Below are 17,771 nucleotides of genomic sequence, written 5' to 3'. Positions count from 1 at the left end.
CCACCCCCTCCCCCCTCCCCGATTAAAAAGACACAAAAATAGACGTCTCTGAGGTAAATGGGGAGTCTAGGGCTTAAGGGTGTCAAGGGATTCACAGGTGCTGGGGCTTAAAGGGAGTGTCACAGGCACCGGGGTGGCTCCTGCATCAGTTGGTAGAACAGCACGTAGCCCTCACTGGATGCCACCTGGTTTTCACTGACAGGGGAGACACTAGGAAGAAGAGAGATGGGGAGGAGGTTCTGATTATTTCTGTGCATCCCCTCCTTCCACAAGACTCAGCCCCAGAACACCCAGGAAGAGATCAGGAGAGGTCTGACCTCTCCTTTTACCAGACACCCTGCTCTCCTGGGGCTTCACAGAAGTGGAGGGAGTCAGGGCTGCAGTGGGAATGGGGCAGGAGTTGAATAAGAGGCTGTTCTCACCGAGAGTCATTGTAGACATGCCAACCAGTCTGGCACCGGCACAGGGCTGTGTAGTGGCCGTAGTGGACGCTGCCCGAATGGTTGCAAAGGGCATATAGCTGGTATATGGGGCTTCCTGTGGAGTTAGAGATGGTCAGGTTCTACTCTCAGAGCTGTGCCCCCCTCCTTGGGCTTCTTAGGACCTTCCCCACCAGACTCACCTGCTTTGTCACTGGCAAAATCCCCTAGGCTCAGTCGCTGCAGCGGGAAGTCTACACCTACTGAACTTTTCTTGATGGAGCCACGGGAGGCAGAAAATCGATTCAGATCTAAGCTGTGTTAAGGAGCATTTGGGAAGCCTCTGATGGGGACTATAGTCCTGAATGCTATCCTCTCCCCTCCCCCCCACACACTGGGAGCTTGGTGGAGAAAGGTGGGATGGCAGGTTTTTCCTAAAGAAAACTCGATTCTCAAGTGGCCAGCCTCTGCAAACAGGAAGAAAGAGGGCAGAGACTAGATGGGAGGTATCCTAGGAGAAAGAAAAATTTGATTATTAGGATATGGAGCACGAGGATTCGGGGGAATCTTTGTACTGTCAACTTTTTGGTACTCCGTGTTTTCTGCCGGCATCGGTCACACACCTGAATAAATGTCAAATAGCATTAGATTAATGTCCTCCTCACCGCAGTTGCCTTTTCTGACACACAAATCCTCTGTGCTCCCCATTAATGTCTGTATCCTCTGGGCCACTCCCCTTTGCCCCGGGAGTACTAGGACATTTCTGAGAGTTCAACACAAACCCAGACACATAAGTATTATTCCCCATACCAAGGCATCATGCAACCCCTTTTACCCACACGGAGTCCCAGGTTTCCCACCCTTACTATATCCCTTGTGAACCCCTACATACTGGGGCATTCTCCGACTCCAGCTCTTCCTCCTTGGTGAAAAGGCTGAAACAATCCCGCAAAGACACTTTGCCCCCAGCAAATCCTCTCTAGGGTGAAAAGGGAAAGGAAGGATCAGGAAGTCCGCAGTTTCCTTCACCAACTCTTCTCAGTCATCTGGGCTTCCATGCTGCTCCAGTCACCCTCAGGGTTCCCTCCCATACTTTGGGGGTGGGTAGGACTGGGTCACAGAACCCATGGCCCATCCACCCCTGGAATCCTCTGGAATCCCACCTTGGGGATGGGCAGGGACAGGTCACAAAAAACCTCGAAGGTGGTGGAGCGATACCCACAGGCCTGGCACTTGAGGCAACTTTTCAACTGGCCCACAAACAGGTCTAGACAGAAGCAAAGGGACAGGAGAAAAAGTCACTGTTGGCTGTCTGAGATGCTTTCTTGGATTCCCATCTCTTCCTGCCCTTGGCCTGAGCCTCCCTTTCCCGCTACTAACACTCCTGACGAACTGTTCATACCATTTCTGCATTTTCATCACCCAGTCTTGTTCCCACACCCCTGGATGGTATCAATGTTTTCTCCTAAGTCTGCATGGCCCACACATTAATTGTCCCCCATTGCTTTGCCCCGCTCCATACCCACAATCTTGCTGTCCTCACGCTCCAGGTAACGCTTCCACATTAGGTTGGCTCGGTCATCATCACTAACACAGATCAAGGGAAGTGGGGAGCAGCTATGAGATAGCAGGAACACTGAGAGCTCCCAACACCACTTAAATGATTCACAGAGCTCTGTACCCCTGCCAACCCCAGCTCCTTCCCTAATTTACAAGGAAGAGTCAAAAGGAGTAATGCTTCAGAGAACTTTCTGGGGAAAACCAAGGCGAGAGGAGAAGAAATGCAGACATGGAAGAACATGTTATCTTCCCCCACCTGGCTTCAAGCCCTTTATGTCCCTTGCTGTAAATTAATTATCCCTCCTCCGTCAATACGGTGGCATCCTTAACAGCATCCTCTGCCTCAATCTACGCCCCTCAGCCTCCCTTCTCCTCCTCTGAGCTGCTTCTCAAACCATTTCCTAGGCTAAAGGATTTCCCTGGACCCTGCATCCTCGATCTTGACTAGCTCAAGATCAATGCTGCTAATAAACCACTGGGGAGAGGAAGAAGGGAAGCAACCTGTACCTTAGCTCAGGTTCTTCTAGCAGAGCCCCTCCTCGACGGGGTGGCGAGGGAGCTGGATTGTTGGCCAGGATTGGGGGAGCCCGGCGGCCTCGTCGGTTGATTTCCAGATGCAGCCGCTCCATGAGGAGCTTCAAGAATTCTTGGGCATCCTGCTGGCTACAGCCAGACAGAGAATATGGACAACTGAGCCCCTTCTAGTCCGGAGACACTATCCCCTGCCCAAACATCAACCCTACTTCCTGGATGAAGGACATCTCAAGGCTGAGAACAATGCTGCCAAGACCCCTCCTTGGCCCTAACCCCCAGAAATGGCAGAAGAGAAATCCCATACCCTCCAGCTCTCCCACCTGTATCCAGAGAAGGAGGGAACATATTTCTGGAAAACAGCTCGGAATCGAGTAGGATTCACAGCTTCGCAGGAGTCAGGGTGCCACAGGGCACCAATCACATCTGCAAAGGCTGTTGGGGTGGGGACGGGGGAAAGGAAACTAAAGTTAATGACTAGAAGAGGCAAGCAAGAGGAGATTCAGAGGGTGAAAGAAACCTCTAGGAAAGTAGGCACTGGGAAAAATGGATACAACTGCCAGATTAAAGGGTTGGGGGCCCCCAGTACTGACAGATCAACCTGCAGGGGAAAGGGAAAAAGGGGACTTGAAAGGAGGGAGCAGGAGTGGGCTGTCCCACCTTCCGTGAGCTCTTGGGCTCGGCCCCCTCCAGGCACCTCTTGCCGAAAGTCCCTTCGCAGACAGAAGTCCCGCAGAGGCCGAGTGCTGCTCAGACACTGGAGCACGGCATTCAGGAAGCACTGGGGAACGGTAGGGACACTGCCATTATCTCTCCAGACCAGTGCCCCAGGAGAATCAGAAAAGCTTCAGTGCTCTTTCCACATCCCTTCCCCAAGTCAGCAGGTCCCCCCACAAGCTCCCTACTCCCAGCACCATTGCACATTCCTTTTGGATAGGAAGAAGAGGAGAATGGCTCTCACCGTGTTTCCCAGGTTTCGGAGGCCGACATGACCGGATCCTAGAAGCAGTGTGTGATGAGCCTGGAAGGTCAGAGTACAGTCAACAGGTTCCCACATATCTTACGTGGCACTTTAACCTTTCCACAACATGCTGCCCACTGCCTCCCCCACCCTTTCCGTGCTTCTCCCCCAAATTCTACCCTCTTTCCCTCACTTAATATTCTGGTCTCCCTACCTCACTGGCCATGAGCAGTAAGCCCATCACAGCTGAGTGTACCACGGACTCAGCCATGGCTGTCCCACCTGCTCCCCACTTACTCCTCTGCCCAGCTAGCCTGCGCTGCAGCTCCTGGGGCAATTCCCCAAGCACTGGCATGGCTGTCCAGCTGCTCCCAACTCCCACCTTGCTGCCCCCAAGGCCCCCTCCTGCCCCCGTGGCCCCTTCCTGCACCCGTTCCTGCTGGCTCCAACTTCGATCAGCCTAGCTCACTTAGCTCAGGAAACAGGCAACCACACTAGCTCAGATGTTCTGAGACCGCCCCTCTTCAGCTCCAGAGATTAATTAGGCCTCCGCAGAGTCCTAGGGGAGAGGGTGCAGCAAGGGAAAGGAAGAGCCCAGGGACTCAAGAAAGAATTCCAAATAGTTGGGTTAATTCCCTAGGGAATTAACAAACAGCACACCGTGCTGAGAAGTCATGGACAACCCAGAAATGGGTCTATGAGGCTCAATGATAAGTAAGGGAGAGGAGAAAGTCCAAACTGCTGCAATGATGGGTTGAGAAAGGAAACTGCAGAAAAGAAGGTCAGGGAAGCCATATTCTGGCAAGAAAGCTGGGGGCATGAAGGAACATGGGCATGGAAGACCACTGGTGCTGACAAGTCCTCACCATCTTGTCTTTGGAGTAGAAAGGCTCAGAGGACCGGGTAGATACCACGTGGAAGGAGCCACGAGAGGTAGGGGGCTCCGTCCTTATGCTGAGCAGGGCAGGAGTCCCAGAAAAGCCTCCAAGGCGGCGGAGAGAGGTGCTGCGTCTCAAAGCAGGTGGCTCAGGCCGGAGCGCCAAGCGGCTCAGTGCAGCCCCCAGCTCTCCGGCACCACGGTGCCCTCCCAATGCAATCCCCATTGGGCGCAAGTCCCCACTGCTCACAGACTTGGAACGAGCTAGGTTGGTCCTGGATGGGAGAGGCACAGCTACAGTTGAGGGTGGTGAGCCAGGCAGGGGAACCCCATGATCTGCACGAAGGGGGCCTCTGGGACGAGGGCCTGAGGTCCGTCCCTGTCCCAGCTCCAATTTCTTGAGCCGTTCTTCAGGGGGACCTGGCCGGGGAGGCAGAGGTCGTAACATAGGGTTTGGCCCAGGGGCTGGGTTTCGGTGCTCCTTGCTGCGGGCCCGGGGGGCAAGTGGTAGCTTGGATCCCACCCGGGGCTGGACATTAACAGGTGGCTCTCGGGTTCGGCCCAGGCGGTGCTCAGAGGCCTGGGGCATTGTGGACACCACAGGCTGGACCTGGGAGGAGAAGAGATGGTCAGCATTTGAGTATGGAGGGAGGTGGGAACTAGGCTCCCATGCTAACCTCTACAGGCTCTGAGTGCAGGAACCATGTCTATCTTATCAGTCAGTGTATTCCCAGTATCTAGGTTAGTGTTTCACCCAGAGTAATACTTAGTATCTATTGAGTAAACACATGAATGAATGATAGCAGCCCACGACTTTGACCCTTTCTATTTCCCACCCCCTCCCTGAAGAATACAGCTTTTCTGAAAAACCAGTGATAGCCCCTATCTCCCGCCTTTATAAACTCACGACAAGGGCCCCCATACCTGCCTAGTCAAGTGGGGTGTGCCCCTGGTCACTTAGGACCTCTAGTCAAATGGGGGTGTGGATGCAAGGATAACAGCCCAAACGACAGCAAGCATTCCACCCTCAGAAACCCGCCCCTCCCCGCTGCAAAGGAAGCCGACTAAACAAGGGACTTGCCATCCACTCCCTCCCCCACTGCCGAGTTCCGACACGGTATCGGGGGTGAGGGGGTAGTGGTCGGGGATGGAGAACGCCCAACTCCTTGACCCCTAACATCTGCTGCACCTCTCCCACCCCAGCAGGTATTTAGCCGGGTCCGCCCCCCTCGAGGGCAGAAAGGCCGAGGGCGCTGATTGGCTACGGGGTCCGGCGGCGTATTCCCCACGGTCCAGGGATGCTGTCCCGCCAGCCCAGTTCTCCGAGGCCCTGCTGGGCCCCACCGCGCCTCTGCCTTTGTGGATAGCGTCCGCTCGGGTCTGCAGCAGCCTTCCCTTCAGCCCCCCACGCCATAACGCCCCAGCCCGTACCTGTCCCCCGGTGAGGCGGCGGGGGAGGCCAGCCGGGGCCAGGCCCCAGCTCAGGGCCACCCTCTCCTACCCCCGTGCAGCCCCCCCGCGGGCCCGGCTGCAGCTTTAGCCGCAGCTGCCGCCCAGATTGCTCCCGCCGCAGGCGCCGCCGCCATCTTTGTTGGTCCCGCCCGGCGCGGGGCCAGCGGCTTCACCGTCTTTCAAAGTGCCTGCGCACCCACGTTCAGACCCCACCCACCGACTTCCTTGGCGCTTGCGTGAGCCCGCCCCCTTGGCTCCACGGCCGATACCATGGAAACGCAGCCAACGTTAAGAGCAGCAGTTCCCAAACCTGCAGTTTAAACCTCTGCTCCAAAGTCCCTGAGATATAGGGTCTTCTCGCCCCATCTCATGTCCCGTAGGGACGCAGATATGACAATCGTAGTATGGCCCCTAAGCTTGCAGCACAGAGCCTGCCGAGACTGCAGGGATGTGCTTATGGGAAACTGCAGAGCCTGGGTCCAGCCTGCAGACCAATGGAGAGGCATCCAGCGCTCCACAGAGGGCTGGGAAGATCCCTGGAGGGCGGGGAGTGCTGGCTCTGCAAAACCCTTTCTCAGGCTCCTTGCAAGCCAAAGCAATAGGGAGAAGCATAGCTCACAGGAAACGACAAAGGTGGATCTCAGCAGCAGGGAGAGCAAGTCAGAGTTCCCTTCATTCTCCAGCTGCTGACCAGAGATCCTTGACTTCTCCCTCCGTCTCAACCTAGTATAGCTGTATATGTGCCTCTGAGGCTTAGCCTGATCACCCTATTAACAGACACCAATGAGAACCACAGGCCACCAGAGGAAGCAGCTTTTATTAATGAGTTGTCCCCAGAAACCAAAAAGGCTATGCCCACACTTTCAATTGCCCCCTATCTCTCCAGGATCTAACACTGCTCCACCTGGGGAGGGCCTCTAAATTGCCTCTTGGTTTTCCAAGGCCCAAGTCTTTCCCTTCTCCGTCCAGACTAACTTAGAAGCTCAGCAGTAATACTGTCTTCTCTTGTTTTTTTCCCCAGCAATGCCTGCTGCAACTACTTGGTAATGACTAGGAATGGAGCGGGTCTGGGGAAGCAGTTGGATGGATGAGTGAGAAAACTGATGCACAGGAAAACAGAAACCTAGCCTATCAAAGGTCCCTCTTGTCCTGCCTCAGTGACTTGATCCTTCATTGGTTGCATTTCTCTTTATGCTGGATCACGCCCTTCTGAATCAGATCCGGGATTTCCACTGCCAGCCATGGACCCAGCTGCAATACAAGGGAGATCCTGTGATTACTAGCATCCAGTCAACACCTCTTGTCCCATCAAGAAGCTCCTTCCTGGAGAGAGGTTCTAGGGGGAACATGTCCAAAGGACAAAAGTGCTATTCCTTGTTGACTCTCAGCTACTTTTCTTGTACCTCTCAGGGCCTCTCATTCCTCCCACCACCTCATATACCAAATACACCAAACTTACCCCCAGAGCCATGAGATGGGCCAGTCCAAACTTGGGTACGTTCCTGGCCCACAAAGGCTTGAAGTGATCAGTCAGGCATATTTTGCCACCCCTGTGAGAGGGATATGGGGAAGGTGTTGACACGTAAGGTTTACCATAAAGCACAGCAGTCTCTTAGGAATACAGGAAGACTACTAGTGATCAGAATTGAGAACAAGGCCAGCTAAGTACTTTGTCCAGGCTTGGCAGAGGGAGGCCTGCAGCCCCTCTAGGCCAGCTGACTCTGGGAAAATCTTCTGCCTCCCAGAATTCTTCCCTAAGGTCTTCTCTGACCCTTTCCCATCTCCTATTCAATCCTACCTGTACATCTTTGCTGTCTTTCCATCCAGTTCAGGGACTGCAATTTCTGGAGCAGTAGTGGGATATGTGATAGGAATCTAGAGGATTTATAAAGTCTTAATGAAACAGAGAATCAGGATAGAAAGGAACTAATCTAATCAGACATACATATTTCTTGGTGAAACTGGAATGTTCAGGAAACTTTCCAAACTGCATGTACAAACCAGAATTCTGGACATGGAGATAACTATAACCTATGCCTGCTTCAAACCTCAGCGTTTCCCTCCCATTTTAAATGTTTTCTTTGTTCTCTCCAAGTGAGGTTAGCTTGTTGACAATCACCTAATTCCTTCCCTCCTGTTAGCTGTCACATTTCCCACTCCTTCACACTCACGTCAAACTCGATGTCAAACTCGTATTTGAGGAGGTCATGGATGTACCAGCATTTTCCAAACCACCTGTAACAAAGACCAGACCGCAGTCCAATTTGTCCATTCTTCCTATACTCAAATGATATCTTGCTTCAGGCCACTGGCCTGGGAGACTCATTGTAGGATGGAGATTGGGGAGCTCTGGAGCTGGGGGGTACAGAGAGAGATAAGCCAGGACAGCCCTGGCAGTGGGATTTGGGAAACCAAATTACTCAAGTCAGGTAAGACTCCCACCCCCAGACCTCCCAGGAGGGTCTGCCTACCGAGTCCCTTCCTTGTTGGACTCCAGTCGGAACCAATCATTGTCCGCATTCTTGTTGTTCTCCACGTACTAAAAGGAGAGAATGAGGTATTTGAGGGGAGCTGAGGCCAAGAGCAGTCTCCCTTCCCTGAAAAAAAAAGTGTGCAATTACTTTCTCTGTTAGTATGTTTACCCAACTTTTCTCACATGACCAAAGGTGAAGACAAAGCCATACTGGCGAATAGGGATTAGCCTGCAGCACAGAAAAGAATGTTTGGGTTCCACTCACTTTACCCGTTGCCATCACGTCAATACAGACTCATAGTGACCCTAAAGGACAGAGTAGAACTGCCCCATAGGGTTTCCAAGGATGTAAATCTTTACAGAGGCAGACTGCCACATCTTTCTCAAGCAGAGCAGCTGGTGGGTTTGAACCATCGGCAGTGTTATCTTCATTTAGTTACCCAAACCAAGAACCTCAGAATCATCCTTGACCCTCCTTCTCCTTTACTGTATTCAACCAGTCTTTCACAATGTCCCGTTGATATTAACTTCTGAGTATTCTTCAAACCTACCTCCTCTCTATCTTCACCACAACTGCCTAGTTTAGATCATCTTTTTCACTCAGACTAATGACAGTATTTTAACTTGTCTTCTACCTTCAGTCCTATCCCTCTCAATTCTGTTTTTCTTTCTACTGTTACTGTGATTGATCTAAACCCAAATCTGACCATGTTATTCCTGTTTAAAATCGTTTAAAGGCATCCCAGTGCTTCCCAGATAAAATCCAAGTGCTCAAACCTATCTCCAGCCTCATCTACCACTCCCTGCTTCACATGTGATGCTCTAGAAACTCTGAACTATTTGTTTCTTCATGTACATCACACCGTTTCAATCCTCTATGCCTTTGTTCATGCTATCCCTTCTGCCCTGCATGTACTCCTATCCTCATGTTTTATCAGGCAAATTTATGTTTACCCTTTAAGTCTCGGTTTAAAACCCTTCCCAAACCAAACCCAAGCTAGATTAGGTATCTCTCCTCCATGGTTCCGAAACATCCTAGCCATTTCTCTCTCTTTTGATTTTTTTCACTTAAACACTGTAACTACTTCAATGATTGTCTCAACAGGCTCCATCTTATAGGGCTTTGTATTTTGTATCCCTTCCCTAGGCACTAGGTGCACAATAAATGTTTTCTACGTGAATGAATACATGCGGTAGGAGAGCTGCTAGCCTTTGGAGTAGACGAGATCACTGCAAGGAAGACAAGGTTTCTTCTCTAAGAGAAGACTGCTCATCCTGTGAGCTGGGCTCCCCAATTCTCTGCAACTAACACCTAATAGGATTTTCAGCCCTAACGTGTGCTCCTCAGGAAGAGGGAAGGAGCAGGGAGATGCGGACTGGGACACAGGGCCCCGGGGAGTTCTTTCGACCATATCCCCTACCTTTCCAAGGGAGCAAACATTTGGAGCCGGAGAGACACGTCACCGTTCGGGGAGGCGTGTCCCTAAAAGAATTGTTGCTTTCAGCCAGAAAGTCTAATCCACTATGCTCCTAACCCGAGTCTCTTCTGCCTCTTCCCCACCATCCTCCTTTAGCCCCCCCCACCCAGCCCCGAAATCGCCCCGTAACCACGAATTTGGGTTAACTAAAAAACCGGAAGCGGCTTCACACGGAACCTATTCCTGAGAACACCTGGTTGATTACCCGCAACTGCTTTAAGACGAGGTCGACCACAGAAATACAACTAACCCGGATAAGGGACTGATACTCCTCCTTGAGTCGCTGCACCCACAACTCCCGATCTCGAGGTCCGGCGTTAGTCTTCAGTACTGGGATCTCTGACACCACACGCCGAGTGGCCTCGTCCGCCATCTTGGGCCAGGGCGCTAGAGAAACGCGGAAGTGGTGTTGCCCGCAGCTTCCGCTCAGGATGCTGCCATCTTTACTATGGGAAGGTGGGGCGTTGGGCTTCCGGAAGACCTCTCTGAATGCGAGCTTTATTTTCTTGTAGCGAAGACAAATTTGTCACCCCGCTTGGGGATGCAACGGGAAGAACAGAGTGGAAGGGGATTCCTCTGTCCCGAATATGGCACCTGTCATTAAAAGCACCGCAGATTGCTCAAAGCATGACTTCCGCTCATGCTCAGAAGAGTAATCCTAGAAAATCTTTTCGGACACCTTCACAAACTCGGCGTGTTAGAATTTCTGGCTGCTGTGGGCACTGTTCCGGGCACCATCTTTCTAAAACTGGCGATTCGCCTGTCTCCGCCTCAGAGAACGTCTTTAGCTTCCGTATAGTCCGGCTGAGGTAGCAGGAGCCAAATTCATTAATCTAATGAAAGGATACTAAACTCCCGGTAATTATTAGAAACCATGGAGAATCAAAATAGAGTATACAGTCCCTGCCCTGAAGAATGAACACAATCTAATTAGGGAATTCTTAATAAGTGCCACAGGAGTTTAGAGATCACAAGAAGACTTACCTCAGTGTAGCCTAGAAAAGCCATTCATTGACTGAATCCTAGACTTCAACCTAGACTCAACACTTCTAGGAAGGGATGCCTGTCACAGTGAGTCAGAACTGACAGGAGAGCAACTAACAGCAACATCATAATCCCTAGTGCATAGCACACAATAGGTACCCAGTAATCCTTTCGCAGAATTTTATCTTCCAGTTAATTTTTCAGCCTAAAGACATTAATTTTGGCCCTAATTTACATGTCTTGATTCAGTTAATTATTACAGCCTGTGGGTGTAATTTTGGATACATTCTACCAATCATCAAATTCTATAGTCTGTCTACAAATTTGATAAGCATGCTATATCTCGTCTAATGCCTTGACTGAACCCTTCAGTACAATGTTGAGTAAAAGTGGTGAGAGCAGATACCCTTGGGTTTTCCTGATTTTAGGGGGAAAACCATTCAGTCTTTGTCCATTAGGTATGTTTGCTGTAAGTTTTTCATAACCAAAAAAAAAAAAAAGTAATAAACCCATTGCTGTTGAGTCAATTCCGAGTCATAGTGACCCTATAGGACAGAGTATGGAACAGAATAGACTTGCCCCATAGAGATTTCAAGGAGCGGCTGGTGGATTTGAACTGCTGACCCTTTGGTCACAGTAAAGCTCTTTAACTACTACACCACCAGGGCTCCAGATTTTTCATAAATGTCCTTTATCAGGTTGAAGAAGTTCCTTTCTATTACTAGTTTGTTAATAGTTTTTTTTTTTTTAATCATGAATGGATGTTGGATTTTGCCAAATGCTTTTCTCATGCATCCATTGAGATGATGGTGTGGTTTTTGTCCTTTATTAGCATGCTATATCTCTTTCATAAAAATATTGGACACAATAAAGCAAAGGTAAGGCTTTGTAATACCTCACTAGACATCTCCTAGGGGGAATAAAAATGTACTCCCTTCTGAGTGCAAACACTGGTATGGTAGAGAGAGCAGAGATTTGGAATGAGGTTTTGTGCTTTGTCATAAGGCTTTGAAGAGTTACTTTAGCTCTGTGAACCACATCTTCTCACCTACAAAAGAATAATAAAGCTTATAGGGTTGTTGTAACTATGTATTTAATGTCCCTTCATTGTTCACATAATAGGCTTTCAAGATAGAATTCGGATCATTATATGGCAGTAGTTTTCAAACATTTCTGTAGTAGTGGAGCCAGGTTTACAAACAAAATCTTACTTGGAATCTCAAATACAAAAGTAATAAAATGCAGAGTTGCTCTGCAGAATACTTCCCTGAGTGTACTTCGTTAGGGTAACTGCTCATCACACTTTACAAATTACTTGCTTAATTGTCTTTATACGCTGGAAGCTCAATCAAGGTAGGGCCTGTGTGTCTGTCATGTTCACCAAAGTATTTCTAAAACCTAATACAGTGCCTGGCACAAAGTAAGTGCTCAATTAATATTAAAAAAAAAAATGAATATCTTGATGGGTAAGGTAATCATTCCGACTCATTTTTTTAAGGTAATCACAAAGAAACCTGTCTTCTTAAAGCTATATGTTGTTTTTTTCTTTGTTTTAGAAAATCACTTTATTAGACCAGAAGATTTAGTTAACAAAAGTGTTTAGTAGATGCATCTCATTGAGTGGTTCTGTCATAATTTATTCAACTAGACCCTAATAGATAGATATTTAGATGAAAAAACAGTGTTTGAGGAGGAGAAACTAATTGCAAACAATTACCATATGGGGTGCTATGATTGGCATTTATATGGCCTTTCTCTCCATAGTCTTATAACTTCCACCAAATGACTGGATGGGACTATACATATGAGGTGCTTGTGGCCCACCTAGGGGATTGGACAGCTTGCTAATAATGCAAGTAAGGTGCATGGCACCCTTGTGGAGGTGAGACCATGCAAATAAAATGTACGGAACCCTAACTAAGGGATTGGTCAGTTTTGCCATCCCGCTAGACTTAAAATGAGCCATCCCAGAGGCAGAAAGGGGGGACCTCACTACCACCAAGAAGAAGAGACAGGAGCGAAGTGCATCCTTTGGACCCAGGGTCCCTGCACTGAGAACCTCCTAGACCTAGGAAACAGAAAGACAGGGTTGTAACACCAGAGATGGTGCAAGATGGCGAGAAGCAGCTGCAGAGAAACAGTACCAATAGAATCAGGAGACTGGCATGAGACGGTGCAGTGGGCTTCCAGGTCCACAGAACAAGGCATTCCAGTGGGTGTGTCAATCCACAGAGCAAGAGAGCTGAGTGCCTTCAGCCAGGAGGCTTCCTGGCAGAGTGGGGTGCTTCTGGACACTTGTTGGCAGAGCTAGGTTTACTGACCCACAGAGCAGGAGAGCTGAGCGCCTTCAGGCCGAGGCTTACTGGTGGAGTGGGGTACTTTGGGCACTTGTTGGTGGAGCAAGGTTTGCTGACCATGGAGGGAGAGAGTTGAGTGCTTTCAGTCTGAGGCTTACTGGAGAAGTGGGGTGCCTCTGGGCACTTAATGGCAGAATTAAAGACCTTTGTAACACTTGCTCAAGCAGAGCAGAGGCTGGGCTGAGGGGCCAAGGGAGTGACATCCAGAGAGAGGCCTGACTGTGGGCATGGCTGGGAAGAGGCTTGTGGTGCAGTGAATTACTTAATATACTCTTCTAGCCATAGTCTTTTTAACTCCCACGAAATGACTGGTTGGGACTGTGCAAATGAGTTGCTTGTGACCCACCAAGGGGATTGGACAGCTTGCTAGTGATGCAAATAAGGTGCATGGCACACTTGTGGGGATGGGACCATGTAAATAAGGTGTATGGAATCCTAATGAGGGTATTGGTCAGTTTTATCGTCCTGATAGGCTTAAAACGAGCCATCCCAGAGGTGGGCAGGGAGACCTGACTATCATCAAGAAGAACAGACGAGAGCAGAGCTTGTCCTTTGGACTCGGGATCTCTGTGCTGGGAACCTCCTAGACCCAGGAGACAGAGAGAGGAGCCGTAACACAAAAGACAGCAAGAGACAGTGGTACGGCAGTAGCAAAAGCAATAGCAGTTCAAGACGGCAAGAACCAGGAGACCAGTGTAAGAAAATGCCGTGGCTTTCTGGCCCACGGAGCCAAGCTGTTACAGTGGGTGTGCCAACTCTTGGAGCAAAAGAGCTGTTTTCAGGCAGGAGGCTTCCTGATGGAGCGGGGTGCCTCTGGGCAATTATTGGATGAGCTAAAAGAGCTTTGTAACACTTACCTGAGCAAGGCAGAGGCTGGGCCAGACCAAGATGCCTAAGGGGCTGAGGGGCCGAAGGTCAGAGAGAGGTCTGCTTGTGGTACGGCTGATAACAAGCTGCCTTGATCAAAGAACTATATCCTGAGTGTTCCTAAACCTGAATTGTAACCTGTTATTTCCCTAATAAACCCCACAACTGTAAGTATGGTCTGTGAGTCCTCTGTGGCCATCGAAATAAATTATCGAATGCAGCAGAGAAGTAGAGAGTACTGTGGGAGGGATGGTTGGTGTCAGAATTGGTAAAAAGGTTGGAGAGAAGAGGCGTCTGTCTGATCTCTGCCTCATAGGAATCAGCCTCAGATTGTTGGTGCTAATATTCTGTCCTCCTGGTGAAGTTAGAGGAGGTCAGATGCTGCTACCCCACCACTTTTGCAGTTCGTTTCATGAGCAGGATTCCTTGCAACGCCTCCAGACTCACGGAAGCATAGCACTTTGTAAGAGAAAGAATGAAGGTGCATGGGAAGTGAAAGTTTCCATTCTTAGATAGTTTACTTTGGTCTTTGTTACCTGCAATGGCTGAAAGGAAAGTAAGAGATGTTATGCTGCAGCTGAGTAGAGAAAAGCTGCTTCCAGAATGCTTTGAGACAAAAGCCAGGCCAGATAAGCAAGATGATTGATAGGGTAGCAGGGCCTTCTAGTTCCTCTCAGCCAGGGGCCCAAGGCCATATGCGTATGAATGGGAAAATACTCAAGGGTGGAGAAGAGAAGATAAAACTGGAATGTTTTAAAAAAGATTATGTGTTTACCTGAATGTACTATAGGTATCGAATGTTTCTTCTACCTAGTGTTGTAAAATAGACCTAAATGTATGATAGAAATGAATATTGGGTATTATAGTTAACAGTGTGTAATGTCCCCCTCAGCCAATACTTGACTGGATATGCTAAAAGGGGAACGAGGAGGATTTCCCTGAAAGAAAGACAGGCTGTTGGTTTGAATGCAGCAGCCCTATGTATAGAGTATCGGGAGGTTAGGTCGAAAACCTGAGCCCCACTCTGGAAATATACTTATGAAAAGACCTGCAGACCTAACCAGAAAAAAAAAAACCAGAGCTGCTGAGAAAGCAAGAGATTTGCATTTGAAGGAAGGACCTGCATGGGGGCGGGGCGGGGGTGGGGGGGACTTTCTTTTTGAATTTCCAACAAGCTGTTTTCCTTTGGATGCTTCAAGGCAGGAAAAGTCAGTGGGTATCAGAAGAACCCTCCTTCCAGGACTGGAAGTTAAAGAGAGCCAGTAAGTAGACAGCTTGTTATGCTCACTTGTGGTGGCTACCTGGGTCTACTTGATGAGTGGAAGTGGGGAAAGTACAGCAATGAAGAGACTAGCTGAGTTTGGACATGTTCCATTGGCACCTGTTGACCTAGGCGACAGAGGCTAGGGATGTGAGAAAGAGCTGACTGGTCTGAAATGCAGGGAGTTGTGTGGGCTCTTGAGCCTGTGGGTGGTGCCCATTGACTTGGCACATGGAGGCTAGGGGTGAGAGGAAGGGACTGGCTGGTCTGACTTTCAGAGAGGTGTGTGTGAACTCCTGGCCTATGGCTGGTATCCATCGTGACCTAGCTGGGATGGCTAGGGATGAGCTTGACTGAATGAAGCCTGACTGAATGAAGAGAAAGATGTTTGACACTGGGAGCTGGTGTAAATTGCTACAGTTTGATGGCTTGCTCTGGACTGGACTTTGCTTGCAGATGTAGATGCTCAAATTTCCAGTTGCAACAGAAGCTTCCTCAGATCAAGGAACATGCTTGTCTCCTCAGAGTACTGGTTTGATAGGGATGGGCAATTTAAATATTTTTATCTAAAATGGGGATGGGGGAAGACAAAGACATGAAGTGGCTGGCTTATATACTTTCACGGGTGTGCTTACACTCAGAATGAGGGGGACAAGGGAGGATCCCCACTGAATAGATCCCTCCTTCCCTGATGGGTCTGGGGAAGAGAGGGTGGGGAAGATCCTGACAGGATTATATGATTCAGTTGTGAGTGTTGATTGTTAACAGGGTTAATGGTGATTGTAAAAGCAGTAACTGTGAAAGAGTGGACTAAGGAGGAGGCACTGCTGGTCTGGAGTACAGTGGCCAAACCTAAAGGCCCCTAAAGGTTTTGCTATGATGATACCTTAAGAGAGGCTCAGAGCAAAGGAATAATCTTTTATCAGTTAAATTTTATCAGACACTAGAAAGGGTGAAGCTGAGGTAACTTCTGGAGAACTTGACCAGATCAGATGGACATCTGCAGCAGACCTGAGTGGCTGGTACCTGGAGTAACCTCACCCTGAGGACTGACTCTCTGCCTTACCGAAGGACTATTTGTTAATGACTGTTTTGGACTGGTAAAATGATTGGGAGGGGTAAGTTAATCCTTCAAGTATGAAAGGGCCAATGGTTAGAAAAGCCAGGGGGTGGCCTGTGGTGCAGTGAATTACTTAATATGGCCCTTTTGCCATAGTCTTTGTAACTTTCACCAAATGACTAGATGGGACTATGCAAATGAGGTTCTTGTGGTCCACCAAGGGGATTCAATAGCTTTCCAATAGTGCAAATAAGGTGCATGGCACCCTTGTGGGGTAGGACCATGTGAATAAGGTGTATGGCCCAGGGGATTGGTCAGATTTACCATACCACTAGGCTTAAAATGGGCCATTCTAGAGGAGGATGGGGGTGGGGGTGGGGCGGGAATTGACTCCCTGCAAGAAAAAGAGATGGGAGCAGAGCATGTCCTTTGGACTGGGGTGCCCTGTGCTGGGAACTTCCTATATCCAGGAGACAGAAAGAGGAGATGTAACAGAAAAGACAGTGAGAGACAGCAGGACAGCAGTAGCAAAAGCAATAGTGGCACGAGATGGCAGGAACCAGGAGACCTGCACAAGATGGCACAGTAGGCTTCCTGGCCCATGGAGCAAGGCGATTACAGTGGATGTGCTGACCGACAAAGCAAGAAAGCCTTCAGGCAGGAGGCTTCTTGGCAGAGTGGGGTTCCTCCAGGCACTTGGCAGCAGGGCTAGCTCACCGCCCCATGGAAAGAGGGAGCTGAACACCTTTGGGCCGAAGCTTACTGTCAGAGTGGGGTGCCTCCGGGCACTTACTGACAGAGCTAAAAGAGCTTTGTAACACTTGCCCAAGCAGGGCAAAGGCTGGGCTGAGGAGCCAAGTGCCAGAGAGAGGCGGGCCTGTAGCACGACTAAGAAGAGGCTATCCTGATGAAGGAACTGTATCCTGAGCCTCCCTGAACTTGAATTGTAACCTGTTGCTTCCCTAATAAATCCCATAACTGGGACTATGGTCTGTGAGTTCTGTGTTTGCCATTGCAATGAATTATCGGACCCAGCAGAGAAGTAGAGAGTAGTATGGGAGGTACAATTTGGTGTCAGAACTGGTGAAAAGGTTGGAGAGAGGAGGTGTGTCTAATCTCCACCTCACAGGTATCAGCTTTGGGCTGTTGATGCAGATAATGATTCTCTTTCCCTCTTGTGAAGTTAGAGGGGGTCAGACTCCTCCGCCATGCCATTTTTATGCCATATAATAAGAAATTTCTATTTTAAAGGTATACAAAGTACTGGTTTGAATAAGTAAGGCTGAGAAAGTCTAGAAAGGCTGATAACATTTGAACTGGAACTCCTAGGATGAGTACATCGGGCATGCAGTAAAGGAGAAGGGGAAGGATGGCGTCTAAACAGAAGACTGTGTGTAAAGGCAGGAAGGCATGAGGGAATATTGTATTTTTTAATAATAGCAAAAATGCAGATGATTGTTTATAACAGAAGGACATAAAAGCTCCTGGGAG

At 49.3% G+C, this 17,771-nt stretch overlaps 2 protein-coding genes across 3 annotated transcripts; both read right to left on the bottom strand.

Annotated features, from left to right (window-relative positions):
• Nucleotides 1–79: 79 nt before the first annotated feature.
• Nucleotides 80–5,923, bottom strand: USP21 (ubiquitin specific peptidase 21). 2 transcript variants are annotated; one of them, XM_023554195.2, is made up of 13 exons: nucleotides 5,780–5,923; nucleotides 4,338–4,958; nucleotides 3,472–3,531; nucleotides 3,171–3,291; nucleotides 2,834–2,945; nucleotides 2,487–2,642; nucleotides 1,942–2,006; nucleotides 1,583–1,686; nucleotides 1,312–1,398; nucleotides 964–1,042; nucleotides 623–730; nucleotides 423–537; nucleotides 80–210 (listed from the first exon to the last, which is right to left on the bottom strand). In XM_023554195.2, exons 2-13 carry the CDS (start codon nucleotides 4,935–4,937, stop codon nucleotides 120–122), a joined length of 1,698 nt encoding a protein of 565 aa, XP_023409963.1. In that variant the 5' UTR covers nucleotides 4,938–4,958; nucleotides 5,780–5,923; the 3' UTR covers nucleotides 80–119. The 2 variants fall into 2 exon arrangements, with proteins under 2 accessions (XP_023409963.1, XP_010593196.1); XM_010594894.3 differs by lacking the exon at nucleotides 5,780–5,923 and having other exon boundaries at nucleotides 4,338–5,740.
• A 675-nt stretch (nucleotides 5,924–6,598) lies between these two features.
• Nucleotides 6,599–10,239, bottom strand: UFC1 (ubiquitin-fold modifier conjugating enzyme 1). The gene is made up of 6 exons (XM_003415195.4): nucleotides 10,002–10,239; nucleotides 8,272–8,339; nucleotides 7,972–8,035; nucleotides 7,599–7,675; nucleotides 7,260–7,350; nucleotides 6,599–7,051 (listed from the first exon to the last, which is right to left on the bottom strand). Exons 1-6 carry the CDS (start codon nucleotides 10,122–10,124, stop codon nucleotides 6,971–6,973), a joined length of 504 nt encoding a protein of 167 aa, XP_003415243.1. The 5' UTR covers nucleotides 10,125–10,239; the 3' UTR covers nucleotides 6,599–6,970.
• Nucleotides 10,240–17,771: the final 7,532 nt, after the last annotated feature.

This window comes from Loxodonta africana, chromosome 3 (assembly GCF_030014295.1).
Source record: "Loxodonta africana isolate mLoxAfr1 chromosome 3, mLoxAfr1.hap2, whole genome shotgun sequence".
In the NCBI taxonomy this organism is placed as follows: domain Eukaryota; kingdom Metazoa; phylum Chordata; class Mammalia; order Proboscidea; family Elephantidae; genus Loxodonta; species Loxodonta africana.
This window is presented reverse-complemented; position numbering and strand designations above follow the sequence as displayed.